Source organism: Cucumis sativus, chromosome 1, assembly GCF_000004075.3.
Source record: "Cucumis sativus cultivar 9930 chromosome 1, Cucumber_9930_V3, whole genome shotgun sequence".
NCBI lineage: Eukaryota > Viridiplantae > Streptophyta > Magnoliopsida > Cucurbitales > Cucurbitaceae > Cucumis > Cucumis sativus.
This window is the reverse complement of record NC_026655.2, coordinates 6,593,313-6,614,020: the sequence shown is the minus strand read 5'-3', so window position 1 is coordinate 6,614,020 and position 20,708 is coordinate 6,593,313. Positions and strand designations below refer to the sequence as shown.

Here is a 20,708-nt window from a genome sequence, read left to right as displayed (position 1 = left end):
ACATAAAAGATCAAACTATTGAACTTTATAATTAATAATAATCAATATATTATCCATTAAGTTATTACAATGGCTAGAAAGAGTAATATAATTTCTTCAAACAATTGATACATGATTTCTTCTTACAATTCATTGTCTACTTTTAGTTGTATCCTAATTTCGCTAGAAACAAACCTAAAGGTTGTAAGCTTTTCATAGCTGTGGTAGAATAGAATTTTCCAAGATTTTCATATATTTTATTTTTTATAATTATTATAGTTATTAAATGGATACTATGTACAATAAAAAACAATTGCAAATATAATTAGATTCACAAAATTAACATATATAATAACTTTTTTTTTTGCCATGAGAGTCTATCAACAACAATTCAAGAAATTAATCAAAACCAACTTTTTAGAAAAAGTATTACCAAGTGATTGATCGAAAATCACAAGACCTAATCCGCCCGACATTGCAATAATAATAAAAAAAAAGTATTGAGGGATCTTCGTCAATCCCATGACCGGGATTGAAGACGAAGAAAAGTAAAGGATTCTCGAGACTATCTTGAAACAAAGGACAAATGAGTTTTTTTTAAAAGATTTTTTAGGTAATCTCGAGTCAATTTCAACTTGGATTAAAGGTGTTAAGCATATAAGAAATTAAATTTCTAAAACATCAATAGTTTCAAGATATGGTATAATTAATTTAAAAAAATATATATTTATTTATAAAATTGGATAATAGTCCTTTATAATAATTGAACTTAAAAGTATAACATGACAAACCACCAAATTATAAATACTTATAATAATTTTATCAGTGTTTAAATTCATTTGAAAAAATATATTATCGAATTGACACAATTTTTATAATAGATAATCCAATGGCAAACTATATAATCTGTGTTTACAATTAAAAGACCCTATTTTCTGAAGCAATATAACTGAAGTGGCCTAGGATTACTAAACGCACACGACTAGGCCCACCGCATTTCAATCGATAGTTGGCAACCGCTAGTGTAGGCCCAGCCCAATAAGCTGAAGCTCATGCTCATCGTTGTCCACTCTAATGGAGCTATTGTACTGTACAGTACTCTTCACTTCCATGGAAACAATTTCTTTCTCATTAGCTTTCCCTTTCCACCAAAATCTTGTACTCTGCAACTCCCGTTTCTAGCAGACCGGAGCCTGCAATGAGGTTAGGCTCAAATCCGGCGTCGTTTTGATGAAAGGTGGCCATGGTGGCTCACGATCGAGGATCTTCCTGAACTCAGATTAACTGAGATATGACCCCTTTTTGTTTCACCCAAAACCAAATTCACATTAGCCATAATTTTATTCGTTTATCATGCTCTTTAACATTATCAATTTGTTAAACTATATCTTCAGAAAACCAATAAATTGTCTGAGAAAGAAGTAATTGGTGAGAATATTATTATTATGCTTTTCATGGTTCTGAAGCGATAGTCCACCGAACTTAGGTGAGGCATTTTGATATCATGTACTTAGTACCACGGGAAGAATCGTAAGTCTCTGATTTATAGCTGACCCCACCATTTTGTCAATCGTACTGCAAATTTAACGGTGGAGATACCCTGTTTTTGGATCAATCGCTGTACATTTTTGGGATAAATATGATTGAAAGAAACTGAGGAATGGGCAGAGAGTTTGAAGAGATTAGGGTGTGTGTGAGATTGTGCCACCACCACCCATTAAAGATGGGGTATTTTTGGCTGCTCGATTAGGAAGAGGGCACCCTACGCCACCCACTTTATATTTCACCAAACCTTTTGCAGTTTTTTATTTCTCTTATATGGTTTTTTAATGTTATTTTCTTTTGATTTTATTATTATTATTTTGTTGGTATATGATGTAAAATAACCTACACATATATAAAGGTTCAAGCTTTTTCTCTCCTCTTGATATCTTCAGACTGATCCACAAATGCTCCTTTAGGCTGTCGGATTTGTTTCTTTGAAGAACTAAATTTGAACGGCCAACAAAAAAACCCATATCTGTAAGTGCTTTGCTCTTTCCCTTCTCATGACTTCTGGTTTTTATATCCCAGACATTGCGTTTGCCAATCTGAGTTTTTATCGTTTCTGATAATGTTTCTCTTCATCTTGCGGTTCCTTGATTGGATCTTGGAAACATACACACGAACACACTGTTTTATGGATTGGATATTCATGAAAGGAAATTGGAATTTGTTTTTCTCTGGGTTCCTTCAAAAAAATGTCTATAGTTTTGATTGGTTTGGATTTTTTTAGATGGTCCGTTATAATTGTTTCAGGCGGTATTTGAAAATTACACGCGCTTGATGTTATCATCTTCAATGTGACATATTGTACCCTGTATTTCGAATCAGTGATTGATTTTTTTTTTAAAATGGGACACTCTTAAATTATTTGAATCATTGGATGTTCTAAGTCTCTTAATTTTAGTATCTAATAGCATTGGAATGGCCCGGTGTTTCTCAAATTGCTTGCTTGCGACTTGTGCTAAATAATTTTGTTGTTTTGGAGGAATCTGCAAATTATTAGCGACTTGTAACTCGAACTTTCTTTTCCTTTTTAAGCCGTTTATGAACCGTGACCATGATGTATTTGAATTTTGTTTCCAAGCATCCTAGTATTCATTGCCTCTATTTTTACCTACCTATTTATTTGGATTTCAATTCAATCTTGCTCTTTCCTAACTAAGGTTACATGGTATGCTTTAATTTTTAAGGTAGAACTCATTTTTTTTGCCTAAATTTCTTTCAATTCTATGTTCAGATATTTTAGAGTAGCAAGATGAGGGGAGGTTTGTGGCAACTGGGCCAATCAATTACCCGCCGTCTTGCACAGACTGATAAGAAGGCTGTGGGACGTCGATTCTTCTCTGCAGAGTCTGAGCTCAAAAAAACTGTTCTATATGATTTCCATGTTACTCATGGTGGAAAGATGGTTCCATTTGCTGGATGGAGTATGCCTATCCAGTACAAGGATTCAATAATGGATTCGACTGTAAACTGCAGGCAGAATGGTGGACTGTTTGATGTCTCCCATATGTGTGGACTGAGCCTTAAGGGGAAGGATTCTATCGCTTTCCTCGAGAAACTTGTTGTTGCTGATGTTGCTGGGCTTGCTCCTGGAACTGGAACACTTACTGTCTTTACCAATGAAAAGGGTGGAGCCATTGATGACTCAGTAATCACCAAGGTGACGGATGACCACATATACTTGGTTGTGAATGCAGGCTGCAGAGACAAGGACTTAGCTCACATTGAAGAGCATATGAAAGCCTTCAAGGCCAAAGGGGGAGATGTCTCATGGCATATCCATGATGAGAGATCTCTTCTAGCACTGCAGGTTGACATAGTCCTTTCATTTCAATTTTCATTTATCCCACATTTAAATTGGATAAACACTGTCATGAGTTTAGGATTCCTAGTCGTGAAGTTGGTGTTGGTGTTATATGCATATTAAGTTGTTGAACTTATTCCCTTCATATCCATCAACCCTATCAATTTAGGTTGAATGCATTGTTCTTCCATTTATAAGTCGCTTTTTTTATGGAACCTATTGTTATAAATCCAATATAAAAAAAATCATTGTCTTCCTTTTGTAGGGCCCTCTAGCTGCACCAGTTCTTCAATACTTGACCAAAGATGATCTGAGCAAACTTTACTTTGGCGAGTTCCGCATATTGGATATCAACGGAGCCCGTTGCTTTCTCACCAGGACAGGGTATGCTTCCTTTAGGCTTACATTTCCCTTTTCAGTCTGAATGAGCCAATTCTTTTGGTACCACTTTAAATTTTTGAAAAATTAAACATGCTATTTTCTTTATGACCATAACATCGCTTATCATCCTGTTCTTAAAAAACAATGGTTTGGCTTTCATGCCAAGTTCAAGTATTGTTTTGGTTCTTCTGAATACATTCCAATTTTAGGGAAAGAAAAATGTTCAATGCTGACAGTTAAAACAACTTTCTTATACTTCTGAAATAATCAGGTACACAGGTGAAGATGGATTTGAAATTTCAGTGCCTTCAGAGAATGCACTAGATCTTGCCAAAGCAATCCTAGAGAAATCAGAAGGGAAGGTTCGATTGACAGGACTAGGTGCTAGAGACAGTCTTCGACTTGAGGCTGGCCTGTGTTTATATGGAAACGACATGGAACAACATACAACTCCAGTTGAGGCGGGATTAACATGGGCCATAGGAAAAAGGAGGAGAGCAGAAGGCGGTTTTCTCGGTGCCGAGGTGATCCTGAAGCAACTCGAAGAGGGTCCAGCCATAAGGCGTGTCGGATTCTTCTCTTCAGGCCCCCCTGCAAGAAGCCACAGTGAGATTCAGAATGAGGACGGAAAAAACATTGGAGAAGTCACCAGTGGAGGATTTAGCCCTTGTCTCAAGAAGAACATTGCCATGGGCTATGTGAAATCTGGAACTCACAAGGCTGGCACCAAAGTTAAGATAATTGTCAGAGGAAAGGCTTACGATGGTGTTGTCACTAAAATGCCATTCGTTCCAACAAAATATTACAAGCCAACATAATTCATGTCTACTTATGTTGTCATGTCCTGTCAAGATTTTTCTGATCTGAAACCCTTCTCTTCTGACCAAATTCTGTATTTCCAAAATGTCAGAAATGTTGGGGTATTTTGTTTTCAAACTGCACTAATCAGAACTTGTTGGTCATAAAAATGTAATCTTGCATTGCAACCATTTGCATTTCAGCAACAGCAGAACATTCTGCACTTCTGTTTATAAATTACACTACCCGCATTTAGTTTCTAACCTTTCAAAAAGATAAAAGTAAAACACATGTACGTAGTTTTATGATTCTAAATGGATATTATACATTGGTTTCAAACAAGTTTTTCAAATAACTTTTTGTGTTTTTTTCTTGTTATTGCAAATTTTGGCAACCTGTCTTTTCAGTTTCTGTTTTTGTTAATGTAAAATTGTGTTGCAAATGAACAAGAAAGTCACACGAGTGATCTATATGAAAAACACAATAACCATTTACGTTTCTTTCGAATTAAGTATACCCAAGTTAATGACCACTAACGCTACTGATTATTCAATTGCAGACTTAAACATCTCATGTTTGCCAATTCAACAAAACATTAATGCCATAAGAAAAAAAGCTTTATACTTGAGGAATATATTTAGCTATCTATAAAGCCAATGGATGTATGATCCAACCTAAACAATAAAAGGACACTCCAAAAATCAAACTAAAGTCTAATCTGCATACTTCAACAAATTACTATCAGTAGATAGTTAAAACGACATGTCCGTTAAAATCTAATCACATCTCTTTATCTAGGAAAATAAAATTCTAAATTCTCTTATGGAGAACCATTGCTTCTAATCTTCCTTTAGAAGATTTGGAGCTTTCTAATAAAATGAAACTTGGGGAGAAAATGTCTTTACTATGTAAGAAGGTGCAAGAGAAGTGTGTGGTTATTGTGCGAATAAATTTGTATTTGTTAATTATCTATAAATGACTTTTAATTTCAATCTGCTAATTATTTATTAATAAAAATTAACAAAAAGAGAAAAGAAAAACAAATGATATTAAGACAAAAAATAGAATCGTTGAAAGATGTAAAATGATAAAAGAAGAATGTAAGAGAAAAAAAGAAAGGAAAAGAGATGAATGATACATACAACATGAAAGAGTGTGAGAATGAGACAAAATATTTTTTATTCATAAAGTTATGGGCGAAGAGGGATCTCTTAACCTCTTTTAGTATAGTATAGACTGTCACGAAGAAGATATTATATGTTAGATGAATTACTCAACTCAAAGTTCAAGAAATTAGAAAGGTTCGTGTACATCTCTCTCTTTATATATTTCATCTTTTTCCAATAATAAATTGTTGAATGCTACATCAAAATTTGAATTGACCAACTGCATTGGAGTTCGTTTGTAAAATCCTCAAAACTCTTCACACTGAAATCGCTTAGTGAAACGCGTCAAACAACAAACATTACCATCAGTTGACGGTCGGATTCATTTTTGAAATCAACGAGTGTTACATTAAGTGAGTTGTCAGAGCAGAAAAAGGTTTTGTCGTTTTGAAGGCTTGTTTGAACAAAAACATGTTACCTTCTCCATTATTACGCAATTTCAAGCTTTTTGGAATTGGCTGAGAAAGAGTGGTTGGTTTGTGTTTTCAAACAAGTCAGCCTTTTCCCACTGCTGAAGTCTTGATCTTGAGAATAATCAGTGTCTTGATTATCTCATTCCTGCTTTTTAGATCTCTTCTTTTGTATATATAGATAGAAATTAGAAACCATTTTATTCAAATCGGCTGTTTTTATTTCTCTTTGTACATCCTGAGTTTTTCAAATTCTTCATGACATGGCTGCATTTGGAACTGCAAGCGCATTGTATCTCAAGAGGTCTTTGTCTTCACCGTCGTCTTTCTTTCCAACCAGTTGCAATGAAAGAGTTTGTAAGGCTACAATGAGTTCGAGTTCGTCTATGTTTCAAGCCATTCCCATGTCTCTCCATAGGCTGCAAAGCAGTGGCTTGGTTGAGAAACTGGAGATGGGAAATGGGTTTAAAATTTCAACTTTTACTGATCCAGTTGCCGACAGACGGTTAAACAGCAATATTCTGAGTTGTCCGGACCCTGTTGTGGCTGCGAAGTTGTATGCGGTTATGGAGGCCGTCACTGATAGAGTGGAAATGCATCGGAATGTTGGGAAGCAACGTGACAATTGGAACCAACTCTTGCTGACTTCCTTGAATGCAATTACTCTTGGAGCTGCAACCATGGCTGGATTGGCTGCTGCAGTCAGGACCAGTGCGCCAATTACAGCACTAAAGATGTCATCAGTGTTGCTGTATTTAGCAGCCACCGGAATGTCGGTGGTGATGAACAAGTTACAACCATCCCAACTTGCTGAAGAACAGAGAAATGCTGCAAGATTGTTCCAGCAGCTTCATTGTCAGCTTCAGTCCAAACTCTCTCTCGGAGATCTTAACAACAACCAAGTAGGGGAAGCAATGGAGAAAGTTTTGGCTTTGGATAAAGCGTACCCTCTCCCTTTATTAGGATCCATGATTGAAAAGTTTCCCATCACTGTGGAACCTGCAACTTGGTGGCCTCAACAAAAGCAAATACATAAACATAAGGAAACAAACACAAAGCTCAGTGAAAATGGCTGGAGTAGAAAGCTAGAAGAAGAAATGAGAGAAATTGTTGGAGTGCTGAAGAGAAGTGATCTGCAAGAATACTTGAGTTTGAGCCAAAAGGCCTTGAAAATGAACAAGATTTTAGCAGTTTCTGGTCCATTGTTAACCTTGGTTGGAGCAATTGGATCTGCTTTTGTAGGTTCTTGTTCAGGAGCTTGGCCTGCTATGGTAGGAGTTGTTGCAGGATCTATGGCAAGTATTGTGAATGCTTTGGAACATGGTGGACAAGTTGGGATGGTGTTTGAAATGTACAGGAACAATGCAGGTTTCTTTAAGCTTATTGAAGAAACAATCGAATCAAATGTAAATTTGAGAGACGTTCTTAAAAGGGAGAATGGAGAAGTGTTTGAAATTAAGGTCGCTTTACAATTGGGAAGAAGTTTAACAGAACTCAGGCAATTGGCTGCATCAAATTCAAGCAGCAGCAACGGGAGAGAAGAATTGAGAGAGTTCGCAAGCAAACTTTTCTAAGTTAGCATACTTCAAGTTGAGTTGTAAATCGAGATAACATAAATATATTATTTAATTAATTTGTCTCTATTTCCATCTCCAAATATATAACAGCCTCTGTTTATATATTTAAATCAGCAGAGAAATTAAAGGCAACTGTACAAGCAGTGTCTATAAAAGATGAAACAGTAGCCAAGCATTTACAATCATGAGTTTTCCCCTTATGCAGGGAGGCTAACTGCATTTAACACTTAGACAAATCCACGAAACATGAAGTAAAGTTAGGTTCCATTGAAACTAAAGATGGCTCATGTGTATAAACATTGAAGGCAATCGAACAAAGCCACCAAACAAGTGGTTTCTTCAAGCTGCCTCCGCAAATCCGACTCTCAGCTTGCCAAAATCAAAGACAGTATGGTAGCGGCCCATGAAGACATCTCCCAAGATCCTGTCACCAACAAAAACAGGTCCTTAATGAAATGAAATTATACTTTGAATTATGCTGAAAGCAGAATAAATGGTTAAGACATATACCAGAGGGGTCCACGAGGAGGAGGAATATCGAATGCTGTGAATCCACTGATGCACTGAGCTGCAGCACCCTCACCCACCTTGAGAATATACTGTTCACATTTCTTGCCACTTTAGAGAGAGTTGGTAGAAACAAGTAATGTAATATTGAGAAAACATTAAACAAGCATATAATTTTTCAATGATCTACGGTTTAACATGCAAGAAGCTATATAACTAAATAGAGAACTTCCACGTTCGCAACTATCTTTTCTTTTCTTTTTTTGGGAATTTACCTCTTCTGGGGCAAGGTCAAAAACTTTGTCACCGATGGTGAAGGAAACACTAGGCATGGAAGAAAGTGTTCCACAGTCAACAGCTGATTGTCCCATTGGACTAGGCATACGATCACATAGCTGCAGGACAGTTTATTAGTTGAGTCAACAAGAACAAATATTCAAAAGGATTTGTAGAATTCTTGGAAGTATGGGATTCTTTTCACCTCGTTGATATAGTTTATAATGCGTTCTTTGGTTTGATTCTGACGAAGTTGATTTTGCATCCAAACAACTGTCATCTCACATACAGAGCACATGCCATCCCTTAGACCATCAGATGATTTACCGGCATTTTCATCTACAACACTCTCTATTCCCATACTACAGGAACAACATCATTTCATGGATTAGATTCACTAAGTAAATATGTGTGAGTGATTTCATATAGCAGGAATATTGTGATTTATGAAAAGCATTTATTATGCCTCACCTTACTCCTCGAGTTCCATCAAAAGTACACAACTTAATTTGAGAACAGATCTTCTTTGGATCTGCCTGTGAGCAAGAAAGCTAGAGGTAAATAATCTAAAAAGGTATAAAGATTGGGAGCAGAGTATAAGACCACAAAATGCTACAGCCTTGCTAAACAGAAGTTAAAAAGGAAAAGATAAACTTGCCTCAGATAAAAGCAAATCCATAATAGTTTGCCCATATTGTTGAACAACAGCCTTGCATTCCTGGCTCATGACTCCTTTTGCCCCAATGGCGTGATTGATCATGGTTACAATAGTCTAAAAGAGAAAATCAAACAATTGGGAGTCAATAGCCATTTAACCCAACTGCAAAGGCCATAACTGCAGTTTTGCTTAATCGTGGATACTTCGCATCAAAGGCTAAGAGATCCTTATGTAGAAGGATGTGAAAATATACTTACCACCAAATTAAAACCTGAAATTCTAAGTTAACACGCATCCAGATGCATGAGACATTTCATATTAAGGGGAAAAAAAGGTGTTTCAACATTTTTTTTTTTTTGATAGGAAACAGATATAGTCCATGAGCAAAAGGTGTTTCAACTTATTGATTCAAAAAGTATCATGCAACAACGTGGTAACATGTGTAAAGCCAGTGAAGTTGCAGATAACATGGAAGGAAAAGTTATAAGTCTATGTACGCACAGTTGGACCAGCCAAAAGTGAAGTTCCAGAATCTGCAATTGCTGAGCAGCCACCTTCACAATATCCTGAAACAATTTTCTTTAGTCAGAAGCACATAAATGCATATTTCAAATCATCCCATATTACAGGAATAAAAGAAAAAAGAGAGAGCAAAACTGTTTCTTTTCCTTTTTATATTCTAATAACTTTAGGCGTATTATAATTAATAAGTGATTTGGAAACACACCAGTTGGTTTGCCATCTATGAGAACATCGCCCATGTCAAACTACATATCAGAAAGAAAAAGTTAAGGCATGTTGAGGAAAGAAAATATGAACTGGGAGGTATGAGATGACTATTTAGAAGCCAACCTGCCAATAACCTTTCTGTGTGACAGGAACATAAGTATGCTTGCCCTTATAATGTTTTGGGTCAACCCCTCCAAACACAATTTCGCCTCCTTCTTCCTCCTCAGCATTTCGATTCAGCCAAAAGGAAAAGACTGGTTCCTTAACGAGACCTTGTTCAACCATGTTATACCTGAGAAGAAAATTACCCGTCCCATTCAAGCTTCTATGACCAAAAGGAACCTTAAAAGATAATCAGCAATGTTAGATGAGCATATCCTACCATACTGGGACAGCACTACCAACTGCAATCTCTTGAAAACCGAGTCCCAACAACCCATCAAACTTGGCCACCAGAAAGGTAAGACCAGGTTCTCTGGTTGCCTCAATGAACAACTGAAAAAGAGAATAGCAATAAGTAACAAAGCATTGATATACCTAGAATTTATTTGATGTGAGAATAGTTAATGCCAGAAGTTACCTGATTCTTTACGACTAGGTCTCCAACTTTGACATTGTCATAACTAAAGAAACCAGAGACCGCTCCAGTGCCATACCGAATCGAAGCAGATGTCCCTGCACATGCCCATAAAACGAATTATTTTGGAATACACGTACAAACAACAAACATCCCCAGATCAAAATAAGTACTAATGATTAAATCCAATCCTGCACCATGGATTTTGAAAAGTACCATTTTTCTTGTATGTACTTGAGCGGCTTGACTTGTATCTGGCATGGAAATGACAAGCCACCTACATCAAAACAAATAAAGATGAGCGTCGCCTATAATCATCTGGTACACTCCAAATAAAAGTATCATTTCTTCAATGTGACAGATCCTTACAGAGAACAAGCATTTCGCAGAAGGCACCCACAGATTAGAGCTGCCAGTGTCAAAAATCACAGTGAACTTTTGTGGGGGTGTACCAATGGCGATCTCACCATAGTATTGAGCATCCAGGTAGTTCTTTAACGCAACAATATCAGTATCAGAAGATTCCCCAAGATTACCATTGGGGTTATACTTCCTAAAAGCAGCTTTCAAAATCTCTGCATCCTTCGACTCGAGGCGGGCAGCTAGCCGGTTCTCTGGGTCTAAATTGATCTTTTTAAGTCCAACTCTAAGCAACCCATCATTTGATACAGACGAGACAATATTAAGTGAAACCAATAAGAACAAACACAAGAAAGCCGCTTTTGAGTGATATGAAGCCATTGGTAACCTACAAGGACAAAGTGAGGTTGAGAAAACATGAAACTCAACAGTCAATAGATGATTAGTAATAAGAATATAAGACAGGAAACAAAACCATAGAACAATGGGATTTTCTGTCACTTAAAAGTCAAAACTCATAAGGCGGGAAAGAAAACGATAAGATCAGACTCAATGGATTGCTAGAGCTTTCAAGATGTAAAATAAATTAAAACGTATCACCAAAACCTGCTACGAATCAAGTTGGACAAGCCTTGTCCTAATAACTTTTAACATAAAAAGCAAAGAAACAAATGATTAAATGAAAAATCCTAATCAAACGAGCCCAAAATTATGGACTTTTTACAATAAAAACAACGTTTCAAAATCAAGTTTCAGAAGATGGAACATCCAAATTGTTCTGGATTGAGGTTAAAGAATAAAAAGACAAAACATATCCACAAAAAGTAGACCAGATCAATCGAATCAAGTCTTCTACACAAAATTAACGACAAAACTTTTGACGATAAAATTGTTTGGCAGAACCATCGTGTGTCATTGCACTCCTACGTCCTACGCCCACCTAACAAGTAATCAATCCAACAAAATCCAGGGAACCCAGGAGAAATGAAAATTATGAACAATACCAAATTGCAGAACAGAGAGATAAGAAAGAACCCTGGATGTACGGTCAAATAGCATACTAAGCACAAACACATGCAAAAGAAAAAAAATAGCTTCAAAATCAAAACCCAAGAACATGATCAGGAACCCAACAAACCACGATCGTCGAAACGGTAATCAGATAACAACAAACCGTGCAAGGGTTAGAAAAAAACAAAAAAGAAGAAGGATCAAGATTATCAAAACAAGAAAGCTAAATTAAAAAAAGTAACCAAAACCGAGTTACCGGATCAAGTAAACAATGAAGTCCAAATAAAAAAAACTAAGAACAGAATGTAAGAAAGCAAAATGTAAGAAAAGAAAAAGAACCCACCAGAAAAGGATTCAAAACGAACGAGAAAAGTGAGGATTTGGTACGCGAATCTACGTCTTTATAGAGCGAAAGAGGAATAAACGGAAGAGAGAAGCGACTGTAAACCGACCTGTCCACTCCAAAAATCAAAGCGGACCCAACTCATCAACCAACCGGTTCCAATCCAAGGGTTTGAAAGAAAGGAAAGAGGATGAATTTAATCTGACCCGTCCGTTTTGGAAATGGGTAGAGTTGTCATTTTTGTTGCCGGATAAATTAGAGACGTCCACGCTTCGAACCGGAAGGGTTTGAATACTCAAATCCCCAAGAAAAGCATTTTTCGCGGGTTGAAGAATCTGCTGCAACCCAAACTAGAGAAACTAATGTGTTCTCGTCCAAAACTGAGCGTTGATCTTGTGATGGACGGAGCAGAGACAATGTGACCTAAAATAATAGGATCCGTTACGTGTCCCAAAATAAGGCAATGTGTTGGTCAGTTGAGAGACGACGTGCCTTAGGCTGATATGAAAGCCAATGGCTGAGGAAAATGTTTAATGTTAGAAACTAATAACCTCTTTTTCGTGTTGTATGGAAGTTTATTTATGGTGTGACTTTGTGGTTAAGCTTGATATATTCTCATCAAACTTTAATAATTCTTACTTTTTGACCTTTGGTTTTGAAGACTTTTTAAAGTGAGAAGAGTAATCACTTCTTTCACTCTTATCTACAAATACAAAATTCTATCTATTTTGAGATTTAACTATTCTACAAACACCACATGTCCTCATAAAGACCTTTTTAAAATAATGGACATTTGTTGTCGTTATTTTGAAGATAGACCGCGATTTTCTATCAATTCTATATTGAGTTTATTATTATTTTTTTTATGCTATTGTTAGGGGTGCAATTATTAGACATTGTCATGGTTTGGAATTCACATTAGACTTTAAAAAGTCCAAATCTTAAGCATTAAGAAACTAACAGAATCAAACCTAATATCCATACATACATATGTATATATATACACATGACTCATCATCTCACTCCCACATGGGTCAGTCCAAACCTATTGAATAAGCCAAGGAAGGCCCAAAATATTGAGCCTTAAAACAAGGCAGAGGTATTAGGCCTTAAGCCACGACCTTGGAGGAAGATATGCCGATCCAAGCCCTGAATGACCAACCACCCTCCCATATTGTTTCATGTAGCCCAAATTCAGAAAAGAGGATACAAACTTCCAAGGTATGTTCACATTATTCAATTAATTCTATGGCAGGTTTGAATCCAATTTTGGGTTTTTTTTAAAAAAAATATTTATAATAAATTCACAAAATGTTTGCATCGTATAGAACAAGTTTGTAAATGGAAAAAGCTCATAGATTTACAATGAAAAATTCTAAAAAAGCCACAGTCAATATGCGATTAATCGGTCACACGCGCTTGTGTAATTCTTCTTTTAAACGATCATGATACACGATCGTGTCGGTAGTATCAACACTGGTCACACATGCACGTGTAATTCTTTTTTTAAACGATGATGATACACGATCACTTGTAGGAAATGATACACGATCGTATAGTTCTTTTTAATGATGAGAAAAATATTTCGTGTAACTATTCTTTTAAACGATCATAATACGCACAGTCGTGTAGTTCGTTTTAACGATGAGAAAAAAGTTTAATGTAATTCTTCTTCTAAGCGATCACATGATACATGATCGTGTAGGAAATGATACACGACTATTGTAGTTCCCTTTTACGATGAAAAAAACAATGTTTCAAATCTAAACGATCGTGTTGACTAGAAAACTATAGTTTAAATTAAATCATATCAAAGTGATATTTAAATGATATTGATATTATGGAACGGGAGCTGTAAGAAAGAAAGATAAGATCATGAAGAAATAAAGAAAAAAAAATGAATAAAAATAGAAGAAATAAAATCTTGAACAGAAACCGGAAAAAGTGGAAGAGTAGATGATAAATCACGAAGGAGAAGTGACGAATGATATGCGATATTAAGGGTAAATATGGAATTTATAAAAAAAATCTTGTGTTTATTAAATATTGATAGATATTTATAAATAACGAGAATCTCACCACAATATTTTATTTATTTGGGTTCCAATTTGATTTTTACAAGCACCATATCACTAGTCATGTGCATGAAAATGATATTTTAGTGGAAGGAAGGTTTGCAAATGTATTATTAATCCTTAATTATAACCTAACATTTTCCAATTTCATAGATGAGTTCTACATTCCTATACAATGTAAAGTAGAGGTATATATGTTAGGATGTTTGGTAGGTGCATACTCTTTTGAGCTTCATCGACTCTCTTGTAGATTCTTTTATAGTTCTTCCTAGTTATTTGAGTTCTCTTTAGGTTTCCTAGTGAATCGTCCCGATTTTAGATATTAAACATTGATGAGGATCACCATGAGAAGTTGAGTATTTTGACAATGTTTGAACAACCATATTATAATGGATTTTGAATTTCATTCATCGTTTTTTCCTTCCACCCAGAAGCTGTTTTTTACATTAAAATTACTTTTATTTTGTACTTAATTATTATTATCAGTTATAATCGATTAATTTTCTGTTAAATTTACAAAACAGGATCAAGATGTTTAAATTTCAAAGAACAATCATATAATATAGTTGATACATTATATATAAAATATATATATATTTTTTGGGTAAACATAAGAGCTACTTCTAGCAACCTGCTAGTCGTATTATATGAAACATGGTGGTTGATACATATATTATTTATTATATCTGTCGTTTTGTGTTACCAATAAGGTACCTATTTTTTTTGGCATTTTTGGACTATAGAGACGAAGACTCCTGAAGGGGATAAAATATTTATCAGTTAACCATAAATTATTGTACCACAAGACAATTAACATTAGTATTACTTTATTCAAATTTTTGAGTCCTACGACATGATTCACAAGTTGATAAATTTTGGAATTGTGTTTACATATTATGGAGATTTTTGTTCACAATTCATATATTGGAGACTCGGCCGCCATTAACAATCTTTTAGTTTTTCCCTTAGCTTACAGAAATGTACAGTATCTATGCCATTTTCAAATATAACAAAATCAACCAAAATATAAAAAAATTACAGCAAAATTTTATGTCTGCACTGCATATTTAAATGTACCTAAATATTGTTGATTGTAATAACTTGTTCTAATTTGATTAATACTGGGTCGTTGTTCTTTAGTCGGCAGACTCTTAAACTAAGGAAAGTTGCATTTTTAATTCTCATTGTGGGTTCGTACATTTAAATGTTATTTAAGATACTTCCCTCCTTAAAATAAAATAAAATACCTCCAATTGTACTTATTAATGTCTCTTTATGAACCAATGAACTATTTAAACGTTTTTCAAAAAGAAAAAGAAAAATCAAAGGTGGTGCAGAAACAACCTAGGCACATAAAATTAAAGACAAGTGTATAAAATGGTAAACGAAAGCTTTTCCTCAATCTGTGCTCAACTGTGTTAATTCTTGATAATTTATAATCTCTAAGGAAACTCTTTTAAGTCATCTAATTAAATTAATTTCCTAGGAATATAATTTAAAGAGTACTTTCTTTTAGAGTGGATAAAAAACATTGTAGTTATATATATGTGGTGGAAATTGTACGTTGGGAAGATATAAGAAAAATCTATTACAATTTTTAAAAGATATATACATGTATTACTACAGTTTAATATTGAGGGTGTTGACAGTAGTTGTTCAAACAAGGTTGGTCGTTGTTTAATTATAAGTATAGTAAACCATAAGTACTACAAGTGAGAACTTGAGATGAGTAGTTGATCTTTTACTGAGAAGATCTCATTCTAAACTTGGAAGAAGAGAGGAGCTAAAAACTCAGGAGAAGCCTAAGTTGAAATTGAAAAGTACATGAGAAACCAATCAGAAGTGTTTCCAGATTTTTTAAATAAGTGGGATTGATTTTGGATTATTATTATACACACACCCTATTTTTAATTTCCCAGTTGAGAGAGAAGAGCCAAAATTTAATTGCGTATGTATGACTGAGTGTGGATGATGTAATCGATCCCATCTCAATGATCCAAATTATTTAAATGCTACCTCAATAATGTCTATATGTATATATATATAGTAAAAATATATATATATATATATATTCATCAGAACTGAGAAATACTAATTTGTAATTCCAAAACAATAATAACAATAGTCTGATGCAGCGGACGACTCACTGGCCTTCACCAAATTGGCTGGAAACGACGGGTTTTAGTTCTGGTGATCACCACCATGGAATAGACGTCGGCGGTGATTATTACGGGGGTTCATCGTCGATGAACGTGAAGGAGGATCAGGATCAGCCGATGATGGGTGGCGACGACGATAAAACTTCACAGCATAAAATGGGTATCAAATGGGCTAGAAATAAACTTCACAGCTTCCATATTCACATATGTAACTTATTTTTATTTATTTACATATGTAATTTAATATTACTACCTTTTGAATTTTTTTCACTCTTTTTTTTCTTTTTTTAAATAGGGAAATTTTAAATATTACTTTTAATGTTGTGTCCTAATAATTTTTTACATAATATTGAATTTTTCTTTGGTAAGGAAAAGCTTGGTAATTAATGTGTCTAATTATGATTAATTGTTGACATCTTTATAAATAAAATCAAAGCCCATACGATATGAAGTTGTTTAGTTTTAGAAAAGTTGAGTCTAGGGAGTTATTTATATATGTAATCTATGGTTATTAATAAAATCTAAAATTTGGGTATATTTTGTAATTTGTAAATATTTCATGATATGATGTATGAAATTTGTTTCAGGGAACCGAAGAAGGGAGCATGATTCAATACATATTCAGCTATGCGAAGCTGCAACAAGAGGCGATTGGAAGGCTGCAGAAGAAATAGAGAAGAAAAGCAAAGGAATCTTATCCGAGGTAATTAGCAAAGATAGAAAAGAAACAGCCCTTCACATTGCTACAAGATTCAACAAAGCTGCTTTTGTGGAGAAATTGATCAAATATAAGCTAACACAAACAGATTTGGAAGCCAAAAATATATATGGAAACACAGCCCTCTGCATTGCTGCTACATCAGGGGCTGTGGATATTGCGGAGTTAATGTTCCGAAAGCATAATGATTTAGTCCTCACTCGTGGCTCGGCCAATGCGACTCCAGTTTTGATTGCTGCTAGATATAAGCATAGCCATATGGTTTCTTTTCTCCTCAAGTCTATGAACAAAATTGTCCAAAAAATGGAAATTAGTGAGCAAATGGAGCTTCTTCTTAGTGCCATTGCCTCTGATCATTACGGTTTGTTGTTCAAAATCTCTACCTACCGCTATTATCTTCTTTTTCTTACTTTTTATACATCAATAATTTGCTTTTCGTTGCAATGGTATTATCAAAAAATGATTCTGTTTAGAACTAATTAAGGTTCGATAGGTTTAAAATAAAGAAAGGTTTAAAATAAATAGTACTTCTATTCTTTAGGTTTGTTCATCTACTAGAGATGTTTGGGTGCACACCTCATCCATGGTACTTTTTATTTAGAATTCATAACAAAATAATCATTAGTTTCTTCGAGGTGAAGAACAAAATGAAGACCCACACAAATCCTTATATTATGTAGCAAGATATGTGGAGGGGTATTTGATCGATCCGAGCTCCTACCATGTATGTATAGTGTATAATAGGTAGGATCAAATAGTTTTCTTAATTCATAACTCATCATATATATTTGTTTCTTTATACAGATATAGCTTTTCTTATTATAGAATGGAACAAGTCATTAGCACTGATACGAGATTCCAACGATTATACACCCTTGCATATAATGGCTCGAAAATCTAATGGCACAATTGGCACAAAAAATAACCCAACCAAGTGGCAATCATCCATCAATAAATGTTAGTTTTTTTTTTTTTAATTATTATAAACTTCTTCATATAGTTTAGAAATATTTGCAATTAGGTAATTCTGATTCCCATGGTTAGTTTTCAAGCATGTATACAAGAACAAAATGATGCAAATAAAAGCCCATCAAACAGTTGAACTAATGTGGAGTGCTGTTCGAGAGAAGGTTCAAGAAGATAACAATTGGAATTGCATCTTACATCCCTCAAGCATGTTACATGATGCTGCAAGTGTTGGAAACGTTGAATTTGTGAGAGTTGTACTTAATCAAAATCCCGAGCTTCTACGGGTCCTTGATGGCAGTGGGAAGAGCATTTTTCATGTAGCTGTCGAGAATCGACAACGTCGCATATTCAATTTAATTTATGATATGAAGCTGTTCAATCCAGATGACTTGTTGTACTATTTCAATGAGGAAAATATAAGCTTGCTTGAATTAGCTGCCAAAAGGGCAGATCCAGGTCATCTCGATAGGGTCTCAGGAGCAGTCTTTCAAATGCATCGAGAGCTTCTATGGTTTAAGGTACTTATTTATAGTACCCCTCTTCCTCACCTTTTTTAATATATAATGATTTTTCTAAATAATAGTGGAGTAGAGAAGGGCCACATAATGAACTCGGATCACATCTGCAATAGAGATTCTTATCAGTTGCTATGTGGGTCACTATACCCATAATTTATTGTAAAATGTACCTGACTTGAAACAACCTACGTTGAGTGCCCCAAGAATTTTACTATGCCACGTGAGACATGTTGAAAAAGGAGCCAAATATTACAAAACTTAAGCTAATGAGTAATGATAACTTTAAAATTATATAGATCATCCAACACACACAGCATATAGTTCAACTAGTTAATGCACGAATACAACAGTCAATATAAACTTATGCATTGACATATCATGTTACATTTGGAATAATTTTTTCGCAAGGTAATATTTTTAATTGCAATATATATGTTATATATCTGTGTGTGTTTGAAGGAAGTGGAGGACATAGCAGAGCGTACAATGAGAATAAAGCAAAGGAAGAAAACACCACAAGAATTATTTACACAAGAACACAGACAACTTGTGAAAGAAGCAGAAAAATGGGTGAAGAGTACAGCAAATTCATGCATGTTGGTTGCAACTTTGATAGCCACTGTAGTTTTCACTGCAGCCTTCACAGTACCAGGTGGCAACAATGACAACAATGGCTTTCCCTTGTTTCTTCACCACAAATGGTTCATTGTGTTTGTGATCTCAGATTCAATAGCTTTGATCTCATCTTCAACTGCAATTCTATTGTTCTTGTCGATATTAACGTCTCGGTGCGTTGAGACAGATTTTCTGTTCTGGTTGCCATTGGAGTTGGTGTTTGGTCTTGGATTCCTCTTCCTTTCTGTGCTGGGAATGGTGTTGGCTTTCAGTGCTTGCTTGTTCTTGCACTATGGGAAAGATCATTTTTCTTGGATTCCATTGCTGATTAGTGGGATGACTATTGTTCCCATTTTTTGGTTTTGTATGTTGCAATGGAAACTTTGGGCTGATGGTTTAGCAGCATTACATGCCACTGGGATGTCTTATTTATTAAAGGATAGGAAGAACAAAGTATTCTGATGTAACAAATTAATGTTTATATTTAAAAATTAATTATATCTGCATGTTTATTTATTTATGTAGTTTGAATGATTCTCGATTTTAATTTGCTAATGCACATTATTAGTATCATTTATTTGGGATCATAGTGACTCCTAATTAGGAGGAAAGGTGACTTTTTGCTATATATTACATGATGTATTAAATTAAAAGCTCCGTCGTCAAAGAGATTTTGCGAAAGTGGTTTCCAAATTAGTGTCCCCACTAGTAGAAAAGTGGTCTACTATGACAGTTGTATACATCCTAAATTGAGAGGAGAAAAGAAAAAACTATCACAAAAGCTAAAAAACCGCGTTTTTGGCGGAAAAAGACGAAATTTTTCGAATTTTACTTTTCGCGATAGTTATTTGGTGTCATAAATGATACAAAAAATATTTTATTTAATTTATTAAAATAAAATTTATTTTAAATAAAAAAATTATTAAAATCAGATTTTTTACTAATTCTAAAAACATTAAATAATTTATTTATTAAAATAAAACATCTCCAAAACTCTTTCTCTACCTTCTTCTTCTTCTCTTCTTCTTGTCTGTGGAAGATCCACACGTCGCCCCTCTTCGATTTTTCCTCCCTTCCGCTAACCATCTCTCTCCCTCTCTTACGCACGCCGAAAAAGACTAGACTTATGGTCAACAACGCGCAAAATCCCTCTATTTCTCTCCTTCAGCCGATGCAACCACCCAACACCCCTTGCACCGCTGAACTCACTGGTGAATCTCAACCATTATTTCTATTGTTTGTATTTATACAGTATATTAACTTCAAATGCTTTCATTTTACCCACAATGTGATATATTGATGGTTCTTTTTATGAAAAACATCCCTCATAGTTTTGCTTTTATATGAGATATGTGTTTGTTTTGTCTACCATCCTATTCAATATTGTTGTTTACAATCATTTTTCTAATTTGAATCTACATTTTTTCTTTATGGTTGGCTATGTGATGAAACATTTTGGTAGCTTACAATGTGTTTGATGAAATGCCTCAATGAAGCATTTGGTTGATTTTTGATTGATTTTTGTTCGTT

At 34.8% G+C, this 20,708-nt stretch overlaps 4 protein-coding genes across 6 annotated transcripts; 3 read left to right on the top strand and 1 right to left on the bottom strand.

Annotated features, from left to right (window-relative positions):
* Positions 1-1,426: 1,426 nt before the first annotated feature.
* On the top strand, positions 1,427-4,750 carry LOC101209820 (aminomethyltransferase, mitochondrial). The gene is made up of 4 exons (XM_011654307.2): positions 1,427-2,001; positions 2,762-3,337; positions 3,597-3,715; positions 3,984-4,750. The coding sequence occupies exons 2-4, from the start codon at positions 2,780-2,782 to the stop codon at positions 4,528-4,530; spliced, it is 1,224 nt and encodes a 407-aa protein (XP_011652609.1). The 5' UTR covers positions 1,427-2,001; positions 2,762-2,779; the 3' UTR covers positions 4,531-4,750.
* A 1,599-nt stretch (positions 4,751-6,349) lies between these two features.
* On the top strand, positions 6,350-7,660 carry LOC101210617 (probable F-box protein At4g22030). Its single transcript, XM_031882034.1, has one exon. The coding sequence runs from the start codon at positions 6,350-6,352 to the stop codon at positions 7,658-7,660; it is 1,311 nt and encodes a 436-aa protein (XP_031737894.1).
* A 45-nt stretch (positions 7,661-7,705) lies between these two features.
* On the bottom strand, positions 7,706-12,622 carry LOC101216329 (aspartic proteinase). 2 transcript variants are annotated; one of them, XM_011654301.2, is made up of 14 exons: positions 12,125-12,622; positions 10,780-11,158; positions 10,627-10,687; positions 10,414-10,508; positions 10,216-10,328; positions 9,957-10,125; positions 9,832-9,871; positions 9,606-9,670; positions 9,105-9,218; positions 8,918-8,982; positions 8,652-8,808; positions 8,446-8,565; positions 8,174-8,262; positions 7,706-8,087 (listed from the first exon to the last, which is right to left on the bottom strand). In XM_011654301.2, the coding sequence occupies exons 2-14, from the start codon at positions 11,149-11,151 to the stop codon at positions 8,003-8,005; spliced, it is 1,545 nt and encodes a 514-aa protein (XP_011652603.1). In that variant the 5' UTR covers positions 11,152-11,158; positions 12,125-12,622; the 3' UTR covers positions 7,706-8,002. The 2 variants fall into 2 exon arrangements, with proteins under 2 accessions (XP_011652603.1, XP_031743513.1); XM_031887653.1 differs by lacking the exon at positions 12,125-12,622 and adding an exon at positions 12,038-12,060.
* A 3,662-nt stretch (positions 12,623-16,284) lies between these two features.
* Positions 16,285-19,712, top strand: LOC101210067 (ankyrin repeat-containing protein At5g02620). Of its 2 annotated transcripts, none has more exons than XM_011650117.2 (5): positions 16,285-16,518; positions 16,946-17,437; positions 17,881-18,033; positions 18,121-18,563; positions 19,023-19,712. In XM_011650117.2, exons 1-5 carry the CDS (start codon positions 16,329-16,331, stop codon positions 19,638-19,640), a joined length of 1,896 nt encoding a protein of 631 aa, XP_011648419.1. In that variant the 5' UTR covers positions 16,285-16,328; the 3' UTR covers positions 19,641-19,712. The 2 variants fall into 2 exon arrangements, with proteins under 2 accessions (XP_011648419.1, XP_031739107.1); XM_031883247.1 differs by having other exon boundaries at positions 16,285-16,566.
* The last annotated feature ends 996 nt before the right edge of the window (positions 19,713-20,708 follow it).